Source organism: Gossypium hirsutum, chromosome D09, assembly GCF_007990345.1.
Source record: "Gossypium hirsutum isolate 1008001.06 chromosome D09, Gossypium_hirsutum_v2.1, whole genome shotgun sequence".
In the NCBI taxonomy this organism is placed as follows: Eukaryota; Viridiplantae; Streptophyta; class Magnoliopsida; order Malvales; family Malvaceae; genus Gossypium; species Gossypium hirsutum.
The window spans coordinates 53,301,251-53,326,727 of NC_053445.1; the positions used below are offsets into that span (position 1 = coordinate 53,301,251).

The following is a 25,477-nucleotide window of genomic DNA, read 5'->3' on the forward strand; positions in this document are numbered from 1 at the left end:
TCCACCTCACCCATACATTAGTTTTTATTTTTCCTATTTTTTAAGAGTGTATTTGGATGGGTTATATGATTAATTTTGGTGTACTTGAAAATAACAATAGATTGGACATTAAATTAGTGAAATATCTATTTGGGTTGAAATGTAAGGGTGGTCGTAGATGAAAAAAAAATTAGGGACATTCAATTATTTTAATATGAATTAAATTTTTTATAATATTTTTTATAAAAACTAATTGTAATTAAAAATTAGTGAATACTTGAAAAATAAACTTGTTTGGGTCACTTATCATCTCGAGTATAAATGATAAAAATTCAAACCCTGTATTATCACGATTAAGAAATAAACAATAATTATAAAAATAAAAATAATAAAAACATATTTAAATTAATATAAAATTTTAAATAATAATTATAGATGAAACTTTATTTTTATTTTTTTGGTGAATGATGAAACTTTATTTTTAAACTACCATAAAGATAAAACAATAAAAGTTTTACCACATAGTAAATACAAAAGATTTTTCAAATTATTACTTTGTTTACTCATCTTTTAAATAAAATCACCATTCAAAAAATTTAAATCTTCCAACTTAATCATTTATTAGTTTTAAGATTTATTTTTAAATTATAGTTTAAAATTATTTAAGTAAAATTAAAAAAAATATTAAATACATGAATACCTTAGTAATAAAATTTATTATTTAAAAAAATGTATTTTTATTATTCTTTAATTAAATTGATTTTCATTTATCTCATTATATCGATTAATATAAATATAGATAATTAAAATTGACCAAGGAATATGCATGCATGCATCAAATTTGTGCTATTTAATGCTAACATTTATGGAATTATATTTTTTGTAAACAGATAAAATAAAATAAAATTTGATGGCGTGATATAGGCAATGCTTATGCTTTTTAGGTTCATTCGTTGTCAACGTTTTTTTCTTCTCAATCATTCAATGATTTTTTCATGGTCCAAAATGCAACAAGTTCATGTAGGTAGTGGGTGCCTAGTATCTCCCTCCATCACACAAAAACAAAAACAAAAAATAGAAAAAGTTATTTTTTTTTAGTTTTTTGCGTTGGTCCATATACTAATAAGTTTATGACATATTTTTCAGTTACCTATGGCATCTTTGATAGATTAAGAATAACTGAGGTTTGTAAATAATTTATTCGATATGAATCAAAAGTCAGAAATATATTTTAAAGAGATTGAGAGAACAATGATTAAGGTACGAATTAAATAATATAATGATCGTCTACATTGATCGTGTCTTTAAAATATATTTAAGGAGAATGTCTATAGGCTACATGTCCTCTATTGATTTGTGAATTTTCATCAAGTTTTATAGTTTGAGATTCCTTCATTAAACCAACAAGGTGACATGATGAGACATGGTTGCAATGTATGTGAGTAAAATATGAGATAGTTTTTTTGAGCAAAGCCTATAAGCTTTATTACTAACAAGGTCTGTTATCTTGTTGTGGCATTATCTTGTAGCAAGACTTATTCCATAATTGAAAATACTAAATTAAGTTGAACTTAAAGCGGGATAGGTTGAGCATGTTTGAGTCTAAGCTTAAACTATTTTTAAATTAGCCTAATTTTTTATTCAAATTCATTTTTTAATTTAATATTTTTATCTAAATTCTGTCAAATTTAAAATAGATCTCTAAACTTAAGTGGGTAGTCTAAATAGGTATAATTCAAGGAATTAACACTATAATTATGATTTTTTTTAAAAAGTAGCATGAAAATTTCTTATTTGTGTGACATTGGCCCATATTTATTGTCCCATTTTGAAAATCTGTATTTTTTTTTTATATAAAATTTTTACTTTTTTATGATTATTTTATTTAGTCATCATTGAACCGATGATTTAATCGGTTCAATACTCGCTCAATAAAAAAGACTGTTAGCAAGCCTAGCCCATTATCATAAGCCTATTATGAGCGTATTTATCCAAGCCTATCCCGAGTGTTTTGTTGTCGATCGAGCTTACAAAGCGCTTTGTACGCTCGATTCTACCTAACAAATTCTCGCCTTTGTTTTTGGCACCGCGCCAAAATACATCCCCCCAAAAAAGAAGTTTCACAAATTCTCAAAATTCCCTCCCAAATCATTTGTAACAAACTCCGCAGTCCGCCGCCGTTTAGTCTCCGGCTTCTCTAGAAATTCTACGATGGCTTTCTCCAATGGAGCTTCGCTAATGGAAACCGATAGCCATAAAAAACGAGAAGGCGAAGGAGAAGACGAAGAAGAAGATCCGTTTCTCGCATTTATCGAGTACGCCAGGTCGGTCATATCTCCTGAAGAAGACGAAGATCCGAGTGGAAATGAAGAAGGTTATAATGGAGCGGGGTGGAGCTGGATCGCGTCTCGGATCCTCAAAACTTGTATTTCTTACTCGAGTGGAGTCACTGCTGCTATTTTGCTCTCCGATCTTTCTCAGGTAATGTACTCTCGCTGTGCGGTTTTATCGGTTTTACTGATTTGCTTAGTTTAGGACGTGCTATTTCGAGATATTTGACTGTTTAACTTGCTTATGAATGTCTAGAATGGTTTAATAAGAGTTCGTAGTCTCAATTATCTTCTGTTTACTTTGATATTTCCAGTTAAATTTACCAATCTCATTTTGAGCTATTTCATTGCTTATTTTTTCTGAGAAAATATCTAGAATGATCGATTAGAGTTCATAGTCTCAATTCTCTACTGTTTCTTTGATATATCCGGTTGAAATTATCGAGCTATTTCACTGTTTATTTTTCTTTAAAAGAATCTAGAATGATCGATTAGAGTTCATAGTCTCAATTCTCTTCTGTTCACTTCGGTATTTTTAGTTATTTTAGTTTATTACCGCGTTCAAGAAAAAAGAATCGGCATTCTCAGAAGTTCGTATTTGCAATCGTGGTTTATTTTTGATTTTTTAAATATATTCTATTATTCTGTTTGTTTTATTAGATCTCTAATCTACTGATTGTTTCCCAGGCGTGGAGTGAGCAACGCAGGGTAGGCGGTTCAAAGAAAAGGCCAGAGATTATAGATCAGATGAAAAGGAAACATAGGAGAGCAAAGCTTCCTAACACAGTTACAATCGACTCAATATACGAGAAGAATTTCTTGTCCTTGAGTAGTGTTTTGGAAGCTGTGGTTGTGGATGCTCATGTTCTTCCGGGTTGCTATACAGATTGAGCTCTATGTTGATGATTCTGATGGGTAATTATGCCTTTGTGTCGTTGTTTTCGTTGCTAAATTTGTATCTTTTTGTTTTAGGTACGAACATTTACATGCTTACTTTGGGGGATTATTGGAGTTCCAATACCATTGATCTTTATCTTCACCGAAGGTAATCAAACTACTCGTTTGGACATATGCATTCTTACCCATGTATGTATGTATGTTTCTCCAACCCTTCATTTTTCTTGAAGTAGCCCTTGACACCCTTGTCTGCTGGATACTTGAATACGTGTATAAGGATATGACTAAGGTCCCTTAAAATACATAGAAAAATTCAACATATCCTTTTTGTAACATACTCGTTTCCAACTCTTTCAATTGAGTCTGTGTGACATTGCTAAGTACAGCTTTTTTCTACTGCAAAATGGAAGTGATAAACCATTCTAGAATGATGGAAAGGATAAAGCTGTTGTCTCTGTATTCCACCAATAAGCTTGTGATGTTATTTCTTTGTAGATACTATGACTTGGTTGATCCTCCGAATGGGATTTTGAAGAAAGCGAGGGAGATTTTCCTTACAGGTTGCTATCTTCGAACTGCCAAAGAAGGATGTGGTAGCCCACGGTTGTTGCCAACAGAATATCTTGTGATATTATTGGATGAGGTAACTTGCTATGTATAATCAATTACTTTCAATGAAAATGTAAGTTCAAAGCATGCCGAAATTCTCAATAATACCTGATATTAAATACGTTTCCTTGCTTTCAACATTTCTTTTTCTCCACTTACAGGAATATAACAAGTTCTCTTTTGTTTTTTTTGCAGGATCTGGATGACGATGCAATCTTGATAGGAGCCCAGTTTTGCTCAGATTCTTTCTCTTCCATTTCTCATGCTGGAGTCAAGAATGGTGTTTCATATTCGCTGTATGCTAGGTTGGATATATAATTTCTATTCTTCTTTGTTTGGTTTTGGCAGTATCCTAAGTTTAGTGCTGTAATAGGTTTGACTTAATTCCTATCTGTTTTGGGATTTTCTTTCCTTTTTTTTTCGCCAAAGCAATCTCTAAAAAATGAAGTATGATTGCATCATGCTAATCGCTCTAATATTTCATCCACGGATTTTAAATTATAGCAATTGTTTCTGTGAGATATTCATTTATTTTTCTTCTTCTTTTGTAGGATTGAATCTATCACTTCACTGGAAATTCTGGAACAATGTGGAGGTTTGCAGAGGAAGCAAATCACTCTTGTTGACAATGATGGAGTAAAACTAAGATTTCTCTTGTGGAATGAGCAGGTAATCCTAGCCAATCTTTTCAGGTAATTCTTGCATTGGAAACTACATTTGTGTTTCTTCTCTCTCTTGTTTTGGCATTTAAGGTATGAGAGTCTGACACAATCCCTTGCAGTGTTGGAAGCATGCTCGCCCTGGATAGGCCATATATTGCTATTGCAGCAGAGAGTGCCCTTGAAACAAGTGAGTTGTTTTGTCTAGAGTATGGAACTGCAACACAATTATACTTGGTGCCTTTTGTTCAACATGAGGAACAAGTGAGTTAAAATTTATCAAGTGAATGGTTTCATTGCCATTTGAAATATACAGTTAGTTTATATTTACCTCAGGTATGCCTATCATCCACACAAAATCGAACTCAAGGATCAAAGTTGCATGCTGCAGCTGATCCTACACAAGGTCCCAAAGTTTCTCAAGTGAGCTTGCCCTGTGATTCCCAAGGGTCAATTGACTTCAGTAATTATCCTTTTCAGGTAAGTTCATTTATAATCCTGCATTTCATTCTACTTGTATTTCAAAAACCTCAAAAGGTTGTCTTTTTACGCTCAAAAATTGGTATAAGGTCATTTGAATTCCTTTTGTTGCAGCTTAATTTTGCAGTTAATTACACTAATACTATTTCTCCAAAATTTTCTAAGTTCTGCAGTTATTTGTAGCTGATCTCCATGGCAAGATGACCGGTATCAGCCTTTATGGCGTGGTTAGAGATGTTTTTCGAGAAAGAGAAACTGCAGGAGTTATTTTTTTATTGAAACTCGAGGATTCGACTGGATCAATTTGGGCAAAGCTACATTTTTCTCAATCTTGGTACCATAAGTTAACTTTAACTTTATGGATTATAGCACTCATTATATTCTCTGCTTTTTTTGGCTTGATAATCATGATACACTTCTCAGGTCATTAGGACGAGTAAGTGTTGGTCACACAGCATATATTTCTGGCTTGACGTGCTCTAAGACAAAACAAGATCGGTAAGCATTGATTTAAGTTTTATCAATACACCTTAATAATGTCTATTCAGTTAAGTGGTAGCTTGAACCTTGTACATTTATGGTTCTCATTTTCGTGGTCTGAAGTTCATGGTGAGTTTTCCACTTGCATAAGGTTTTAAAACCACTTTGTGAACATCTGATGACGTGGGTGCTTGTTTTGCTTAACAGCTTTGAACTATCATGGTGTGAGACAGATGATGGAGCTTCTTTTATCAACCTCAGTTGCTTACCAGCATTAGTAAACTCATCTTGTCTTCACAAGTTATCACGCCTTTCTGACCTCTCCCGCAGGAGGAACTCAATGCATGTATGGATCAAATGCTTTCTAAACAGTTATTTATGAATACCATTTCAACTCTCTAATGCTTTCTAACAGTTCCCTACCAATGTTGTTCCGACTTTTCATTTTTTTTAAGTATCCATATTTGAAGCATGTGTGGTATGTGTATGAGATGTGACTCTTAAAGTACCCCCAAATATATGATCTTTTTTAAAATGTTGAATACACTCATATGGAACACATACCTATATCCAACACTGACACTTGAGTCCGAGTATCACAGCCAAGTTTATCCAAGTAACTTTTTCTTTGAAAAAATGGAAATGATCAATTTCAATCATTAGCACCTCGCAGGCAGGCATGTTTTAATTTTCAAAACCTAATTTTCCATGTGCTAACCCTTTTTCTTTTCCTGTCTCCAACATATGTTCAGATATGTCGAGTTTGGATTGACCAAGTTGATCATTGTCATGTTACTACAAGATTCTCACATGCTCCTTGTGGGCATTTTGTCAAAGAGATGCCAAGCGGAGCAGTTCAATGCAGTTTCTGTCACTGTGATTGTGATAGTGAAGTTGTCATGCGTGCTTTCTACCTGAAACTCACCCTTGCCGACAAGAACACTAAAATTTTTGCTTGGTGTACTGGTCAAACTGCTATGGAGTTACTGCAAATATCACCCGATGAATTCTACGAGCTGTCTGAGGTAAGCAGTTACTAGTTTTGGGGATATAATCATGATTAGCATCAAACTGCTAAAATTTTCAAGTTCATTTAATAATATTAAGGAATAGGTAAGGGCTATGCAGAAGTCAGTTATAACTGGCTTACCTGACTGATTGTTGTTGGTCCGTTAAATTAGGGCAGTTAGATTGATTATAATCCAAGTCTGTTGGCTAAGTAGGTCCGGTTTGAAGTTTGTGTAATGACTAATGAATTGATTGACTTTAAACCCTAACCAATTATCCATACTACTCAACTCGATTAATTGAAATAACCAAGATACATGATTGAGCCGACTGAATTAAGTTGACTCGGTTATTTTTTGGTTATGAAGCTAAGCTTGATTGGTTTCGATTAATTTCCATTTGATGGTTGGTTCTGTCGATTTTCAATTTATTTTAGTCGAATTGACCAAACTGTGTTATTGTGAATGAAGTCCATTTGTTAAAATGATGAACTTATGTTGGTTTTACTTTCGAAGACATAAATGTGATAAACGATGAACGTACGGTTTTCAATATTCAGTGCATTTACCATCTTAAATTTGCAATTTTATTCATAGGTATCCAAATACTGTGTTATTGTGAATGAAGTCCATTTGTTAAAATGATGAACTTATGTTGGTTTTACTTTCGAAGACATAAATGTGATAAACGATGAACGTACGGTTTTCAATATTCAGTGCATTTACCATCTTAAATTTGCAATTTTGATGGATCCTACAAATTCCAGGACGAGCAAGTTATGTATCCTTCTTCACTGGAGAATGAGAGGTTCATTGTTGCATTAGTGAATTGCAAGCGGCAGGCAGTGCACGGATCTCGCGACAGTCAAACCCCGGAGGCTGATGCAGTTTCATGGGAGATCACCCGGGCACTCAAGTGTGAATAGAGTTTTAATATTGGAAGCTCAGGTTCTCCTTTTATACTGCTACATGGCTTTGATCAATATGCGCAGTAATATATAAATATATATTAAATGTATGTGTGTGTGCAATTTCATGGTAACTTGAATTTGGGAATTACATTTTGGAAGTCTTATTCTCTCCATCAGTATCTATTTTACTAAAATGTTGTAATGCATTTATCTACGTTAATTCGATTTTGGTTTCTATAATGTAATCAATATATGTATATCGTGATAAGGGTATGGGTATATTTCTATAATTATCTTCTAAATATATAGGAAAACTTAGAAAAAAAATCAACTTACCCTTGTTTGACAATTATATCCTACACATTCGAGTCCAAGTAGTATAGGTATTAAACTAGTCAATTCAGGTTTTTAAATTGGGTCAATTTTGATTGAATTTTATGTTATGGTGATCCAATTTTTTTTTAATAATTATTTGAATTTTTTAGATTTGGTCATCTTAAGTTATTTTTTCAATTTATTTCAGGTTTATTTTCTTTTGAGATTCAGTAATTTTAGATTTAATTTTCAATCATTTCTAATTTAAGTATTTTTTATGATTAAGTCAAGATTTTTAGATAAAATTTTAAAGTTTGGGTTAGAATTGACTAATCTAGTCATTTATAATCTTCATTAGCAATATTGATTTAACATTACAGGAAGATCAGGAAGGGGTAGATAACTTGCCCTTGTAGAAACCAAAGCCAACAGCAGGTCATGACGCTTTACTCTTAGAGAATAATTTTATTTTACAAAAAGTAAAATAAACCAAGTGCAGACAATGTCTACTTTATTCTAATGTTAAACAATTGAGCTAGTAAATAGTACTTTTTTCCCCTTTTGGCAATAAAGCTAATAAATAGTACTAGCATATAGTAATTTTGTTTTTAATTTGAGTTTAAGTTTGATCAATTTTAATAAATTTGCCCTTCTCTTATTTTTAATTCGTGATCTCTTTTACGCAATATATATATATATAATTGCTTACTTTTACTCTCTCTTTTTTGCATTAATGATCATGTATGTTCCTTCTAATTTAGGAAAAAGATTTGAATATATCATGTTGGACACATGAATATAGTACTTGTGCTTTATTGGCTTCTACTTCTGTAAAGCTAGGACATACATACTGGTATTATGCTATTCATATATGTTATTCAGAGGACATTGCAACAACCCGTTTACGCACTTAAAAAATTCTTTAATTTTTCCTTAAGCAATCAGTTTAGCTTTTTTTTGGCAGTAATAGCTTTTTACTTGCAACAAAGCTGTAACAAGGAAGACTACTTATGCTTTGCAGGAGTTTCTATGATGGGCTGGAAATGCCTTTTCAGAGTGCATTACTTAAAAAAATCATGTATTGAATAGATTCTCTTACTTTCTTTCATTTATTTTTCTTGGTATAACGAAGCCTTCCTTGAAAATACAAACAGTTTTGGCTGGATAGTAAAGCTATCATGAAACTTTAATATTTCAGATTCAAGTGGTATCTTAAATAAATGTATGAGTTTTCTGATTATAGTTAGTTATATGTAACGATTGATTATTGATTTGAATTCTATTAGGTTTAATATATAATTTGACATTATTTAAATGTAGTATCTGTATTATTTTTTTGTTTAATATGATATTTATATTTGACAAAAATTATATATTTTGATATTCAAAGGTAACATCAAATTTTTAATGTTTAATTCGAATTTTAGGGTTGATTTGATGAAAGTTAATTGTTAATATTATTAGGTTTGAATTTTTTATGTTTTTATTAATAAAATAAATTTAGTGTTAATTGTAAATTTGTTTAATTTTACGTCAAATACAATCTGATAGTATGATTTAATTTGAGTTTTATTATTGATTTAATGAAAGATATGAATTCTCATTAAATTAATTCTAAAATCCGAATTAAATATTAAAAAATTAGCATATTTTTATGTATCAAAATATATAACTTTTGTCAACTACAAATATCAAATTGAATAAAAAAATAACATAAATATTGTATTAGAAAAAATTATCAAACTTAGGCACCAAATTATGCATTAAACTCAACTGAATTAAACCCGAGTTTGATTCTTAGTTTCTTTTTTATATTTAGCACTGCATATATATACACATATATGATAATATTTCTAATTTTGCTCTTTACCAATCTTCCCAAGTCATCTTGGATTCCTTCAAGTTTAAAGATATATATAGCTGCTTACCCTCATATCACCATCAAAATCTGACTCAAGTGATCATAAATTAAGATGGCAAGGGTTCAATTGGCTGTTTGCTATTAGGTTAAGCTAATTCCCCAGTGCTAGGGAGGGAGCTGTTTTATAGTGTATTCAGTATTCTTTTGCTAAATTTATTGGCTCCACAAACAGGTATACTACGCTCATATATACCCGTACATATGAAAAACACTCTTAGTGGCTATTTTTGTTTAAAAATTTTCAAATTGGGTATTCTTTGTAATATATATGTATAGCTTTCAAATTCTTCTGTAAAACTTGTACACAATGCATTAAGGTTATATGGGTGATGCACCCTAGAGATAAATGATACACTTACGCTTGAAACCTATTTGGATTTGGTTTGAAAAACTCAAATTTGCTTGATTGCTGTGTAGCTTGAACTTATTAAGAGGGTTGAATTCCAAGTTTATTACTTGATTGAGTAGCTTGCAAGCATATAAACGATCTAGTTTGAAGTTGAGTGTGGGAATCAAGTTCATTTTTATTAGATAAATGAGTTTAATTGAGTAATTTCGGTTTTTAGTTTCAACCGAGCTAGAACTTTGGAAATGAATTTAAAAGAAGAAATTCATGGGAAAAATTATTCTAAACCCAGCTCCTTTAATGATGATGATCATGCCATTGCAGGTTGTAATGAAAAACCTTTATTTGCTTGTTTAAAGCTTGTTGTTTCAGTTACAGATGGCTACATCAATGTCGGAACCTACAGATGTCCTACAACATGTCGCCATCGAAATCCCGAAAGGGTCTTATGATTCTCTTGTAATTCCCCTCAAAGAAAAAATGGAAACCATGACGACTGCGAGCTGCATTTTCAAAGTCAATGAGAAACTGCGAGAGATCGATGAAAAACATTATCTCCCTCAAACTGTCTCCATTGGTCTTTTCCATCACGGTCGGGACAATACGAAATTCATGGAAGAACATAAATGGCAGTATCTGTATTCGCTCCTGAATCGGAAATTTCACCTTGAAGCTACATTGGACAAGTGTGTAAAGTCTTTACGAGAGTTGGAGCATAAGGCAAGGCTGTGCTACAAAGATCTCAAACAGGATGAGGTTCCCAGTGACAAATTTGTTGAGATCATGTTAGCTGATGCCGGTTTCTTAATTGAACTCTTCCTCAAGTACGCGATAAAGGGTCTAAAACGTCGCGGCGATTACGTGTTCAACATGTCCGGGTTGTTGTACGAGTTGAGGTGCGACATGTTACTGCTGGAAAATCAGATCCCTTATTTCATCCTTCAACGGCTGTTTGAAATCGTCCCGATTCCAAACCATTGCAAACTGTCCCTCACCGAACTCGCATTCCGGTTCTTCAGAGACATGATCCCAGGAGATCACAGACTTCATTTGGCGAAATTCGGACAAGAAGGTAATCATTTTCTCGACTTAATCCGCCATTGTTTCCTCCCAACGGTTCCGAGAATCAAAGCAAAACAACAAGAAGTTAGAGGTTTGCCTTATAAGGCAAGTAAGCTCAAAGATGCTGGAATTAAACTCAAGAAGGCAACAACAGAGGATTTACTAGATATAAAATTCGTCAAAGGAGTACTCGAAATTCCGCCTATCAATGTCCATCAATACACCGAAACCCTACTCCGAAACCTCATCGCCATTGAACAATCCGGTCCCGGGACCACTAATCACATCTCATCCTACGTATTTCTGATGAAAACCCTTCTCCCCGAAAACAAAGATGTGAAACTAGTGAAAAGAAAGCAAATTCTTACAAACTATGATGTGAGTGATAAGAAACAGGTCGAGACATTGTTTCATCGTCTTTGTGAAGAGATGAAAGTAATGGAGAATGCCGATGACGAGTTCTATTACAATGGGCTTTGCGAGCAAGTGAAAGAGTATAAAAGGAGCAGTTGGCAGCCTCGCTTGAAGACGATGCCGCCACCGTTGAAACCTGGTTATCTTCAACGGCCCTTGCCTCGTATCGTGATCGTCCTTCTTGTTTTGTTCATTGTCCTTGTCTTTGTTGGTGCTTTGTTCTCTATAATCTCGTTTTTTAGACACAAATTGTAGGACAAGAATTGGAGCATGAGTGTTTGGTTTGGTTTTGTTTTGAATCGATAAAAACATTGCACTAATTTTCAATTCCATTTGAAATCAGAAAGGTTAATTTTTATTTTGTTTGTAAGATACTTTAACACGGTTCATATAATCATCGACTCAATATTTTCTGTCAAAATTTGCATTATCAACTCTTTTTACAATGTTCCTAATGATTTGCTTCTAAAATTGATATAAAGGAGAGAGTAGATTAGTTCGGTTATAAAATTTAAAAATTGATTTATCCGATCAACCTCATACTTGGTCTTAATTGATCTAACCAAACTTAACACCAATCACTTAAGTTGGTTAAGTTTATTAAATCGAATTTTTATTATATAATAAAATATACTTAAAAAGTTTCTAAAAATATATATTCCTAGAAGTCAATTAAGTTAGCCATTTTGTTTCAATGATCGATAGGGTAGAATAGTAGCCATTCACATATCTTAGATTCAGGAACTATGATAGCTGATGTAAAAAATTAGAGGAAAAAATTATTTGAATTTTAGTTTGTAAATTTATTATTTTCAAAACTGTTCCATGAAAATATTAAACCATCAAGAAAAGGGAAAGAAAAGATTTGGATACCATGAATAGAAAAGTCATATATGGATAATTTAACCCAATAACTTCAATAAAAAATTTTGAAATTCATTCATCGACACGTAAGCTAATAATTTAGTCACCTTATGAAAATTCATAATTGATCATTGACAACCTATTTTAACCGCTTCAAAAACTAAATTTGATTGAAGGGCTTAACATTTGCTTCCCTTAAGTATTGATTACATGAGTTTATTGATGACAAATTTGACTGAAAATACCAACAATATCAATAATTGATTTAGAGTTTTTTAAACGAAAAAAAAAACAAATAAATTTAACATTTATTATATACTTTTTTTATAATATTGCATTTTAAAACCAAATTTATAATTGTATTGGTCATGCTTACATAAGATAATTGATTGATTAAACACACCATTAATTACAAAAAGCTGAATATTATACTTTCAAATTAATCCCATGCTAAGATTTAAACAAATATACTGATGGATTTCTTTCTTCCTTATTGAGCTGATGTTGCTAGAACTATGAACCATCCATGAAAACAGCACCATGTCCACTAGATTTGATGTATTTCTTGAACAAAAGAACCAAAATAGCAATGGTAAGTCCGACGGCAGCCCACGTAAATAAGCGGTCATCAACAACGGATCGTTGAACCCTTATCTCCGGCCTTCGTAGTGGTTGGTTACTTGGTCCCTCACCAGGGATCTCTCTCACTAGCCTCATGGCAACAGGATATGGATAAGCATTGGCGGGAGCCACAGGTGGTTCTTCGACAACCCTTTCATTTAATGTTGGATTAGGGATTCCGGGATTCCCGGCACCCACAGTAACGGAATCTTGCTGATTGGCCTCTGCCTCGGCTTCAGTTTTGGCTTCGGTAGGGTGTTCTTCTGAGGATTTTGAAGGACTATGTTGAGGAACACTGGGAGTCTTGCTTAACATATATTCATGTATCTGTGCCATGAAAAAAAAAGCTTCATTAGTAAAGAGCCAAAATCAAAGAATGTAATCAGAAGTCGAAGCAGAAACATACCTCATCGATAAGTTTCTGACGTTCTGGATTCCCGTATTTAGGTGGTGATTCACGAGATTTGACAGCAAGGGTACGCCGCTCTTCCTTAGTATAATCTAGAGAACCTAAGGCACCGTTTGGGCTGGTAGGCATGAATGCAATCAATGCCACTAGAGCAGTCCGCACTATCAACACCAACAACCAAATTAGCCCAACTTTTATCCGTGTATTCCGACACTTACCCGTATCCAAAAAACACACACCCAATACACAGAAACAAAGCTTCATCAAACTGTAACAAATGTTAACATATCAAAAAACTAAAGCAGTCCTAACTATCAACACCAACAACCAAATTAGCCCAACTTCTATCAGACACTTACCCGTATCCAAACACACACACCCAATACAAAGTAACATAGCTTCATCAAACAGTAACAAATGCTAACATATCAATTCACTAGTGCCACTATCATTGATTTTGAGTAGCTTCATCAAACAGCAGTGGAATAAACATTACAACATAAGAAAAAGTTGTTCGTTTTCTGGGTTCGGGACAACAATTTATATCAAAATTCGCATTGTGTTTGCCTTGAAAAAGAGATATGGTACTCACCACTCCAAGATGGTTGCCAATGCTCCGGGTGGTGATTCGATATACTCAAGCAAATCTTAGTCTGCGTTTCAAAACGTCCATTTGGCTGAAAATTTGAGCAGATTACATCAAATTAGATAATTTACCAAAACTGGAGCCTATATACATGTATATATGTATATGTAAAGGAAGCCCTTACGGTGAGCAACATAAATGAAGGGGGCTTAAATGGATACTCAGCAGGCAATTGAATCCTTCCATGATAAATCCCTCCTTCAAATTCAGAATCCCTTGGACCCCTAATTGCAAATTGCCATTCAAATATATTCTCCTGCAAAAGAAAAAAAAAACCAAAAATTTATCATCACAATTCTCAATAATCTCTTAAACCAACAAACAATTTGTTTCTTAATTTCACCCCAAATCAAACATTTTCCTAAGATATTCAATTTAGTCCCTGTTCCATCCAAAAACCCTATTCATCAAACTCAGAAATTAAAAGAAAAACCCTAAAATTTTGAGATTAGGTAGGCTTACGATCGCATCTCCTTAATGTAAAATCCTCAATAAATCTCTTGAATAAAAATTTTCCCTAAAATATTCATTTTAGTCCCCTGTTCCATCGACAAACCCGAATTATAAAAGCAGTGAAAATTATTTAAACCCCCCCCCCCTAAATTTTAGAGAAATTTACCTCGAGTGGTAGGCTCATGAAATCATCGGAAGGATTGGATTGCAATTCCTTAACCTCTTGTAAGATCCTCTTCACCGCCGGATTCTTGAGGTTATACTTGTCTTCAGCCATTAGATCGCCGATCTGAATTCCGATTGTACAACCGCCACCAGCGCCGCCGCTATCACCTCCGTATATAAATACGTATAATTTTGTTTCGAGTGTCTCTCTATAAAAAGGGATAAGAATTTGAGAAAAAGAAGGAGAAGAAGTGCTTCGGACTTTGGGAATTTAATGGTTGACTTGACTTAACACGTCATTGGCTACAGATTTCACCGTGTGGCGTAGTTTTATTGGATGAGTGGCAATAGTTAGTTTTGTTGCACTCTTAGTTCGGTTAGATCAAGTTCTTTTGTACCGTGGGATACTCGCGTGATACTCCTTTTTTAGGGTAAATTGCACTGATAGTCACCCAACTATTGTTAACTTTCTTTTCTGGTCCCCAACTATTCTATTTTTTCTTTTTCAGTCATTGGCAGCTAAATGGTTAACAGAAATATAATCCAACATCTTTTAAAATTAGAATAATAATAACTTTAACCCTTAAAATTTTTACATTATGTCAATTTAATTTTGATTCTATAAAAATTAACCTTCAATGATCTTTTTTGCAGTTTTCTTTTCTTTGTCACCCTTTCACTACAAAGCTTAAAAAACAAATTTATCAACTAAATTTGATTGACAATATATAAAAAATGAAAACACCCCAAAATTTAATATAATAATTTTCATCTTTTCTCATTCTTTTAAAATTAATCCTCAATGTCACAAATAAAAGTAAAACTGCAAAAAAGCCAAATTAATGTTGAGGGTTAAATTTGTTATTATACCATTTTTAAAAGTTGCCACGTTAGTCATTTAATTGCTGACTTGGCCAACATCATAGTTGATGAGAAATTGAACTTTCTCCAATAATACTGAGAAAAATGGCAATGGAAACAAATTGAAAAGACAAAATAATGTAAATTTACATTGCTGTTAGTCTCAAAGCTCACTAATGATTTTGAGTCTTTTTCTTGCAGGCTGCATTGTAATATGTCCTTCTCATGTGTTAATCAAGGTTTAATTTAATGTCTATTTACTATATGTTCTTTTATTTTTGTCATTCTCAAAATGCTTTATATCTAAACTTTTGTGTCTTGTTTTGTTTATCTTATTTGATTAAATTCCTCAACAATGATATCAAAAATTGTTTGCTTTATGAATTTAATCTAATATCAGTGTATGTAGTTATTCAAATTGCTGAAATTTTTGTTAAGAACATATGATTTGATCTGTACCATGTCGAATGATGTTTTGTTGTCTTTCGTTGGTGGGTTCCCTGACAAGCGAAGTGTTTGTAATAATGTTTGTGAGAGTTTTTATGGAGCAGCCATTGATGGATGCTATGGATTGCTAAACAACTATGGCAATGAATTCGAACGACTGCATACGGGAAGGAAAACTGAGGAAGTGGATGACGTAACCGTGTTAAAAAATGGGGTTGAGGGGAACTTGTCGATCGAAGATGTCATGAGAGTTGCAGGTAAGATGTTTATCCATTCATCGAGGTGAAGTATTGATCTTTCGTTTTCAGGACTTACCCTTAAGGAAACGCAGGATGTTGAGCTTGCTTTGCTACTCCTAGCTGCTGCGGAGAAAGTAGGGTATCGAGAATTCGAGTGTACGAGCATGTTGGTGAAAGAATGCGAGTTCATGTCGTCGAGGATTGGGAATCTGGTTCAACAAGTAGTTTATTATTTCTCCAAAGCTCTTTGAAAGAAGATCGAGATAGATACGGGAAAGGGTTCGGGAAGTAAATCGGTGTTTAACTTCGATGAATTGATGATGAGGCCTAATCCAGCTATATTAGCATGCCATGGAGAATTATACCATTTGTAGGGATTCAAGCCATTGTGGAACATGTTTCAAAGGCAAAAAAGGTTCACATAATTGATCTTGGAATCAAAACCGGGGTGCAATGGACGGTTCTAATGCAAGCTCTCGTGTCTCGGTACGAGTGTCCGATTGAGATTCTTAAAGTAACCACGGTTGCAACTAACGGGAAATGGTTAATCGAGGGTACCGGTAAGTGGCTATTAAGCTTTGCTCAAAGTTTGGGATTACCCTTTTCTTTTAAGGTGGTTGTGGTCTCAGACATGTTGGATCTCAAAGAAAATCTCTTCGAAGTCGATGTTGGAGAAACGGTTGCTGTCTATGCCGCAACAACTCTTAGGAGCATGCTTGTAATGCCGAACCGGTTTCGAACATATAATGAGAGTGATTAAACTTATTAACCCTTGTTTGATGGTGGTACCTGAAATCGAGGCCAATCAAAACTCCCCGATATTTGCGAACCGTTTCGTTGAAGCTCTTTTCTTCTTCAGTGTGTACTTTGATTGCCTTGTGACATGCATGAATCGGAACTGCGTAAACAGAGAGATTGTAGAATCGGTGTACTTTGCAGAGGGGATTAGGAACATGGTAGCTGCTGAAGGCGAGGAAAGGAGGGTCCGGCACGTGAAGTTCGATGTTTGGAGGGCGTTTTTTATTCGGTATGGAATGGAGGAGGTGGAATTAAGTATGTCATCTTTGTACCAAGCATGTCTTGTTCTAAAAACTTTTGCGTGCGGAAGATTTTGCACACTCGATATGAATGGGAAATGCTTGCTCGTCAGATGGAAGGGAACTCCGGTGCATTCGATTTCGGTATGGAAGTTTCTTTAAACTCTGGATTTAATGTCTTAAACATTACCATTCCTTGGTGTTTTCATTTAACTGTTCAACAGTGAAAGTGTTATCAAAATTCATCAGCTGCAAGTCTTATCAAAATTGCAAGATCAAGCTTCAACAAGATTTCATCCATGCATGGAATCCTTTGATGATTATCTCTCGGAGCTCAACGAGTCCTTCAACGGTAGATGCTATAATCTTTCGGGTGACAAGATCAAAGACGTAAGCTCATGATCCTTTTATAGCTTCAGCTAAAAAGGTTAATGCCTGGCAACCGGATCATGCGATAAAGTTCCACAACCTATGTGTTAGGAGTAACAGTTTCTGTTATTAGTTAGTAAGTTGTTAAGTTTTCGGTTAGTAGTTACTGGTGAGGTTGCATGTACTGCATGCATTAAATACCCTTTGTAATCAACATTATGAGATATGAATGAAGAATGATTTCTTTCAATTGTTGAAAGTTTAGCATGGTATCAAGAGCCAATTTTTTTTTTCATCAAATAGTTTTTATTGTTTTTCTTGTTTTTTTCATGGAGCCAAGTGCAGATACTCCGCATAATTCTTCAAATATTGGTGAAGCAACTCAGTCGCAGGATCTTGGCGTTGGTGGATCTTCAACCGTTCAATATTTTACCAAGCATGACACGGTCAAACTTGCAGACCATAATTTCTTGCTGTGGAAACATCAGTTGTTGCTGATTCTTGAAGGATATGGGCTTGAAGGCTTTGTTTTGGGCACGGTTTCTGTTCCTCCTGCTGTTCTTGTAGAGGCTGATGGTCGTGTTGTTGATAATCCTCGTTTTCTTGTTCATAAGAAACAGGATAAGTTTCTTGCTGCTTGGCTTGTTTCGACTGTCACGGACGAGGTTTTGGTTCATCTAACTGCAGCTAAAACGAGTCTTGATATTTGGAACACCATTGAAAGAAGGTTTGGCGCTACGTCGAATATTAAGATCTCGAGTATGCGTCATGCATTATACTCGATCAAGAAAGGTAGTTTAAATGTTAAAGAATATTTGCATAAGGTCAAGACTCTTACTGATAGCTTAACAGCTGTTGGCAGTGATGTTGCGGAAAAAGAGCAAGTTAGTGTTATTCTGTCTGGGCTTCCCATTGAATATGAGTCTATTCGTGTTTTTGCGTCTGCGGCTTCAGTTTCGTTGGACTTGCTGACTGATATGCTTCTTGATTTTGAGGCTAGACAGTTGGCTGTTTTGTCAGAAACTCCTTTGCAGGCAAACTTAACTAAATATCAAGATGATGCAGATAGTTCGAAACCTTCTTATGCTCAGGACTCAAAACAAGGTTTTCGTGGTTCGACTCGCAGTTGGTCGCGTGGCAGAACTAGAGGCACTGGTCGAGGATGGTCTCGTTCTAGACCACAGTGTCAACTTTGTGGTAAGGTTGGTCATATTGTACAAAATTGTTATCATCGATTTGATGAGAATTATTTTGGACAAAACCCTTCAGTCAATTTTCATCAAGTGCACGAGTTTGCTCCTTCCTCCACGGCTTGCTCTTCTGTACTTAATTGTTCTGGTTCGTGCTCTCGACTGTCAACTTCATCGTCATCATCAGCTGATCAAACCTAGTATCCAGATTCTGGTGCAACAAATCATGTTACACCTGACAGATCCGCTCTTATGTCAGTGACTCCTTATACAGGTGCAGGTCAGGTTGTTATGGGCAATGGTAAGTCAGCACCTATCGCTAATATAGGATCTTCTAATATTATGGCTGGCTCTAGGCTTCTTCATCTTCAGCGTGTGTTACATGTTCCTACAGTGTGCAAAAATTTGTTATCTGTGGGGCATTTTGCAAAAGATAACGGTGTCTTTTTTGAGTTTCATCCTTTTCTCTGTTTTGTGAAGGACACTCAGACAGGGAAGATCCTTCTCGAGGGCCACATGCATGAAGGTCTCTACCGTTTTCAGCTGTCCAAGTCTACTCTCGATAGTACAAGTTTTCTTTCGAAGCCTAGTTCGTGCTCAATAAACAGTGCCCAACTTTCCTCTGCAGTTTTATGGCACAATAGACTTGGACATCCGTGCTCTAATGTCTTGTCTCAAGTGTTAAAATCTTGTAAAATCTCGTTTGTACAAAATAGTTTACCTACTATATGTACGGCCTGCCAGATGGGAAGGCTCAAAAGCTTCCTTTTCCTGCTTCCACTACAGTGTACAAGATTCCTTTTGAGCTTGTAGTTTCTGATGTATGGGGGCCAGCTCATGTGCCTTCCAATGGATTTTGCTATTACGTATCCTTTGTTGACATGTACAGTAGATATACTTGGATCTACTTTCTTAAAAATAAATCTGAGGTTGCTTCTTGTTTTGCTAATTTTCATCAGATGGTAAAAACTCAATTTGGTTGTTCTATCAAGATGTTCCAAACAGATGGTGGGGGAGAATATCGTGTTTTGACAAAAGAGTTTTCTCGACTGGGTATTCAACATAGGGTTACTTGTCCATACACCTCCGAGCAGAACGGAGTGGCTGAAAGGAAGCATAAACAAATTGTTGATATGGGATTATCTCTTCTAGCTCAATCTGGTGTACCATTGAAGTTCTGGTATTATGCTTTTGCACATGCTGTTTATTTAGTAAATAGACTGCCTACCTTAGTTTTACATCAAATGAGTCCGTATGAGAAACTTCATGGTAACAAACCTAACTATACTACTCTTCGGGTGTTTGGCTGTGCTTGCTATCCTGATTTGAGACCTTTTCAGCAATACAAGCTACAGTACAGGTCAAAAGTTTGTGTTTTTCTTGGGAGTACCCCGAATATAAAAGGGTTTCGGTGTCTTGTTGATGATGGTAGGGTGTATCTTTCTCGGCACGTTCGGTTTGATGAGGAAAGATTTCCGTTCCATGGTGGTTTTTGTTCAAAGTTCCACAACAGTGTCATGAAGGACTCTTGTAAACAGCAGACCATGCTCCCTATTATTATGCGTCATAATTTTCCTGAAACAGGTTTAACACAAGCAGACACACGATTGGTTAGGACATCTCCAATGGCATGTTCTTCAGTTCCATCACATCATACTCCTTCTTGTTCCAGCTCGTTAGGTGGTATCTCTCTTCCAACAGAGGTTTCTCCATTATGTGGTCCAAATGAGTGTCAGTCAGAAACTTCGTTGACACATGGACAGAGTGAATGTCAAGTTGAAGCTCCTTTGAATGTTAATATGCACCCCATGCAGACCCGTTCAAAGAATGGAATTTTTAAACCGAAAGTTTTAGCTTCGGTATTGGCTGAAAAGGAGCCTTTGACAATAAGTGAGGCGTTTCAAAGCCCGGCATGGACAGACGCTGCTAAAGCAGAATATGATGCTTTGCTAGCTAACCAAACCTGGGATCTCGTGCCACTACCTAAAGGACGACGAGTCGTTGGTTGTAAATGGATTTTTAAACTGAAGAAACATGCAGACGGGTCTATTGCTCGATACAAGGGTAGGCTTGTGGTTAAGGGCTACTTGTAGGAAGCTGGTATCGACTTTCAAGAAACATTCAGCCCGGTTGTTAAGCCAACTACAATTCGGGTTATACTTGCCTTAGCTATGTCGTCTAACTGGCCACTTCAATAGGTAGACATAAATAATGCCTTTTTGAATGGCGAGTTGAGTGAAGATATCTACATGGTGCAGCCCCCGGGGTTCGAAAAGCGAGGGGCAAATGGTGAGCAGCTAGTTTGCAAGCTTCGAAAAGCCTTGTACGGTCTCAAACAAGCACCACGGGCGTGGTTCAATAAGTTGCGTGAATTCCTGGTGTCCATGAAGTTTGAAGTTTCCAAAGCCGATAATTCTCTGTTCATTTTTCAAACCAAGTCCCAGTTGATTTATGTGTTGATATATGTCGATGACATTATCATTACTGGGAATGATACTGTGTTCATAGGTGATTTTGTTACTCAATTAAATGGCAGGTTTTCGTTAAAAGATCTGGGGAAGCTAAGTTACTTTCTTGGAGTTGAAGTCAAGTACACTACACAAGGGCTGTTTCTCACACAAAGAAATACATTCTGGATCTTCTTCAACGTGCATCTATGGAGAAGTCAAATAGTTTACCTACACCAATGGTCACCACCGGTCATCTTTCTGCTAATACTGGGAGTCCTGTTGAAGATGAAAGTCATTATCGAAGTATCGTTGGTGCTTTGCAATATGTGGTAATTACTAGACCCGACATAGCGTATGCTGTTAACAAAGTTTGTCAATTTATGCATAAACCTTCGGATTTGCATTTCAAAGCTGTGAAAAGAATCTTAAGATATCTACAAGGCACACTGAATTATGGGTTGAAGTTTGTTCGTTCGTCGAAGTTTTTACTTGAAGGATACTCGTATGCCAGTTGGGGTTCAGATGTAGATGATCGACGGTCCACTTCAGGATTCTGTGTGTTTCTTGGAGGGAACCCGATCTCCTGGAGCTCAAGGAAGCAACAAGTGATCTCTAGGTCAACAGCAGAGGCAGAATATAGAAGTGTTGCTCATCTCGCTGCAGAATTGGTTTGGATTCGGTCATTACTGACTGAGTTGCATGTTCCAGTTCCAAGGAAAGCATTGATATGGTGTGATAGTTCAGCTGCTGTTGCAGTAGCAGGAAACCCGGTTTTACATTCAAAATTCAAGCACGTAGAGATGGATTTGTTTTTCGTTAGAGAAAAAGTTGCAGATGGTGTACTTCAAGTTGGCCATGTTTCGGGATCAGACCAAATTGCTGATGTTTTGACAAAACCTTTGCCAGTGGGAAATTTTACTAAGTTTCGAGATCTACTTTGTGTTACTGATACAAGTCAAGAAGTTTTTGATGAGAAGAAGAATTGATAAGTAAGGGGCATGTTAGGAGTAACAGTTTCTGTTATTAGTTAGTAAGTTGTTAAGTTTTCGGTTAGTAGTTACTGGTGAGGTTGCATGTACTGCATGCATTTAATACCCCTTGTAATCAGCATTATGAGATATGAATGAAGAATGATTTCTTTAAGTTGTTGAAAGTTTAGCACTATGCAAGTTCGTATCTTCCGATGCTGGCACCGCGATCCAATGAATCATCTATTATTTTAGTAAAGGTCTCCGGGAGAAAATCAGCGGGGTAACCGATGGTAATAAACCATCACACCACCCTGATGAAACAGTTGTGAATATCTATTTTAAGTTATCATTCATTCATGAAACACAGTTTACCGGTTTACAAGCGATCATTGAAAGCATTTCGTGCTCGAAAAAAGTCCATCGACTTGGCCATCCGAAGCAGAGCACAAGGCATATCCTTGATGCAAGCACTAGCAACACGCGAAAATCCCCCAATCGAGCGTCTCAAAATAACAGCCATCGGCACAACATTACGGACCAAGATGGAACAAACAGGTAAAAGGCTGTCATGTTTTGCACAAGCTTTAAACATACCCTTTTCTTTCAACACCATAATGGTAACACACCTTAAAGACATAAACCAAGACATGTTCGACATAACCGAAGACGAAACCATCGTTATAAGCTCCCGTTTCTTGCTCTAACACAGTAACACCAACCATGCAGCTTGGAATCCATACTCAAAGTGTTCAAGGACTTGAATCCATGCATGTGTGAATCGATTCGATTATAAATTTATAACCGGAATTAAATTACTTTGATAACCTAAATAACCAAAAAAAATTCAAAATTCAAATTAATTTGACGATTCAAATTAATCTATGTCGAGAAATTGAAAAAAAATCTACCAATTCAAAATGCTTACACGTGTGTTCCATAGTTGACACGTACGAAAAACCTTTGATTTTGCATGTGTGACACTTGGGGGAAACCAAGGGAAAAAGCCGGCCTTTAAAACACAGTTCAAGAAGCAGCAATTTTGTAGAAATTGGTTACACAGTGGCATACAAATGCAGGCAAAGATCACCGTGACGGAGACATGGCTGAGGAAGCACCGCCACTTGTACGACGGAGCCACCAGACATCCTTTTATCCGCAGCATTCGAGATGGGAACATCGATATCTCCGCCTTCAAAACATGGCTGGTTCTTGTTTTCTGATCCTAAATTTCTTGCTATTTTATGCTTAAATTGCTTGTAGCTCCAGAAATATTTTGGGTTTTTTTATATGAAAACTTGATTGTTTTGGATTCATATAATTTCAGGGGCAGGATTACATATTTGTTAGAGCTTTTGTGCCGTTTGTAGCAAGTGTTTTGACTAAAGCTTATAAAGGATCAGATGATGGTAACGGTGATGTAGAAGTGATATTAGGAGGTGTAGCTGCTTTACATGATGAGATTTCCTGGTTTAAGAAAGAAGCTTTTAAGTGGGGTGTTCAGCTCTCAAGTATTGTTCCTCAGAAAGCAAATCAAGAATACTGCCGGTAATTTCATGTGTGTGTTTACCAAGTGTTTGTTGTTTTGATTGCCTCAAGAATGTGGATGATTGGGACCTATGTTGTTCTTGATTTGGTGCAAGTGTTGTATACGGGTATATATTTCTATATGTTCGATTTTGAGTGTCTTCTTCCATGAATTTTAAGGATCTTTGGAGGGCCGTATCTCAATGAGGGTATATATATCCGATTTCGAGTATGTTCTTCCTTGAATTTTAAGCATCTTTGGAGGGTCATATCTCAATATACGAACACAAGTCTCGATTTCCGGATCAATATAGATTAGGACAGCTAATTGCTAGGTGGTCATGTTACTCGGACTTCGATGGGTTCGAATAGTTGCTTGCTTGGTGTAACGTGTCAACCTTTTTTCGGGTCATTGTTACGGGTTCATGTCCTATGTTATTTCAGATCAAATATAAATATTAAGATCCTTGATTAAGTATTTTCTTAGCTTTCTTCTTAGTTTCCAGTTGCTTGGTCAACTAGTTTGAAAGCTTTAAAGCCGAAATCGAACTATCAAGCAAATGCATACCAGTTTGGTGTAAGATCGAGTTCGGATTGATCATGAAACTCGAATTGCTATAATCTTGGCTTGTTGGTTTATTTAAAAAGCTAGGGCCAAGCCTTGTATGGTCGCTCTATTCTGGCAATAGCGGCATAGATTTGTCGATAGCATTGAGCTGTGCATAAATGTTCTTTGCATTTCTGGGCTGTGCCCGTCGAACTTGTAGCATCATACATTTGACTTTACATGGTATTGCAGATTTCTTGAGAGCTTAATAAGCCCAGAAGTCGAATACACCGTCGCGGCTGTAGCTTTTTGGGCGATCGAAACCATCTATCAGGAGAGTTTCGCACACTGCTTAGAAGATGACAGTAAAACCCCTCCAGAACTCAAGGAAACTTGCCAAAGATGGGGCAATGAAAGCTTCGGAGAGTACTGTAATTCCCTCCGGAATATTGTCGATCGACAGCTAGAAAAAGCGTCCGATGATGTCATCACAAAAGCTGAAGCGACACTCCTGCGTGTTCTTGAACACGAAGTTGATTTCTGGAACATGAGCCATAGAAGAACCTGAATCTACGAGACTGAGCTGCATGGTTTACCTTTCGCAGAACTTGATATATCATAAGCACCAATATTACAAAGTTGCGTGCATATATTGTTAAATCAATGGTTTGGTATATACATAAACGTACCTAGAAGTTATGGACTCTGTTTCTCTTCCGCCTATATATGAAGTTGTATATATGGTGATGGTTTTTCAGAATTGGATCAGGTAACCTTACCAAAGGTTTTCAGATTAGTGGAGCTAAGGTTTTCAAAATTGGTGGAATCAAGTTTTTCCGTTTTTGTTTCCTGCATTACTCTTTGGTGATTGAAGAAAAAAAATTGAATATATTTACGCCTATATAATAATTTCTATGAATTTTATAATAAAACAATAAAATGCATCATTTGTAATTTGTAATTATTAATACTAACATTTTATACTTTTAATTAATGAATGGAACTTCTTATTACCTTTCTGTCTTTTCGTGAGTAAACAATATGAATACAATGGATTTAATCAAAATAAATAGATAAAATGAAGGTTAAATTTGTCCTATGAATAACGAATGTCGTGGTAAACGAAGGGACTAAAAAAATCTTTTTATTTTTAAAAATTATTAATAAATATTTTTAACCATACAAAATGTTTAAATGAAATAACAATCGAACGTGAGATTAGTCAACATTCGTACATAAATACTTTACTACATCTATAAATAATTCATTTATAA

General features: G+C 35.4%; 4 protein-coding genes across 7 annotated transcripts; 3 read left to right on the top strand and 1 right to left on the bottom strand.

Moving 5' to 3' along the window:
- The first annotated feature begins 2,030 nt into the window (after positions 1-2,030).
- Positions 2,031-8,907, top strand: LOC107943357 (uncharacterized). Of its 3 annotated transcripts, none has more exons than XM_041101423.1 (14): positions 2,031-2,460; positions 2,997-3,183; positions 3,282-3,354; positions 3,702-3,849; positions 4,011-4,120; positions 4,367-4,507; positions 4,597-4,738; positions 4,811-4,954; positions 5,128-5,288; positions 5,378-5,452; positions 5,642-5,780; positions 6,187-6,459; positions 7,209-7,389; positions 8,689-8,907. In XM_041101423.1, exons 1-13 carry the CDS (start codon positions 2,191-2,193, stop codon positions 7,365-7,367), a joined length of 2,022 nt encoding a protein of 673 aa, XP_040957357.1. In that variant the 5' UTR covers positions 2,031-2,190; the 3' UTR covers positions 7,368-7,389; positions 8,689-8,907. The 3 variants fall into 3 exon arrangements, with proteins under 3 accessions (XP_040957357.1, XP_040957358.1, XP_040957356.1); XM_041101424.1 differs by lacking the exon at positions 8,689-8,907 and adding an exon at positions 8,048-8,672; XM_041101422.1 differs by lacking the exon at positions 8,689-8,907 and having other exon boundaries at positions 7,209-7,670.
- A 638-nt stretch (positions 8,908-9,545) lies between these two features.
- LOC107926410 (UPF0481 protein At3g47200) lies at positions 9,546-11,898 on the top strand. Of its 2 annotated transcripts, none has more exons than XM_016857259.2 (2): positions 9,546-9,760; positions 10,294-11,898. In XM_016857259.2, the coding sequence occupies exon 2, from the start codon at positions 10,313-10,315 to the stop codon at positions 11,663-11,665; it is 1,353 nt and encodes a 450-aa protein (XP_016712748.2). In that variant the 5' UTR covers positions 9,546-9,760; positions 10,294-10,312; the 3' UTR covers positions 11,666-11,898. The 2 variants fall into 2 exon arrangements, with proteins under 2 accessions (XP_016712748.2, XP_016712749.2); XM_016857260.2 differs by having other exon boundaries at positions 10,307-11,898.
- Positions 11,899-12,570: 672 nt separating this feature from the next.
- Positions 12,571-14,929, bottom strand: LOC107943367 (ubiquitin-conjugating enzyme E2 32). Its single transcript, XM_041101425.1, has 5 exons — positions 14,570-14,929; positions 14,075-14,206; positions 13,897-13,981; positions 13,302-13,465; positions 12,571-13,222 (listed from the first exon to the last, which is right to left on the bottom strand). The coding sequence occupies exons 1-5, from the start codon at positions 14,678-14,680 to the stop codon at positions 12,788-12,790; spliced, it is 927 nt and encodes a 308-aa protein (XP_040957359.1). The 5' UTR covers positions 14,681-14,929; the 3' UTR covers positions 12,571-12,787.
- An 8,150-nt stretch (positions 14,930-23,079) lies between these two features.
- On the top strand, positions 23,080-24,999 carry LOC107926556 (probable bifunctional TENA-E protein). Its single transcript, XM_016857439.2, has 3 exons — positions 23,080-23,337; positions 23,457-23,677; positions 24,456-24,999. Exons 1-3 carry the CDS (start codon positions 23,203-23,205, stop codon positions 24,769-24,771), a joined length of 672 nt encoding a protein of 223 aa, XP_016712928.1. The 5' UTR covers positions 23,080-23,202; the 3' UTR covers positions 24,772-24,999.
- Positions 25,000-25,477: the final 478 nt, after the last annotated feature.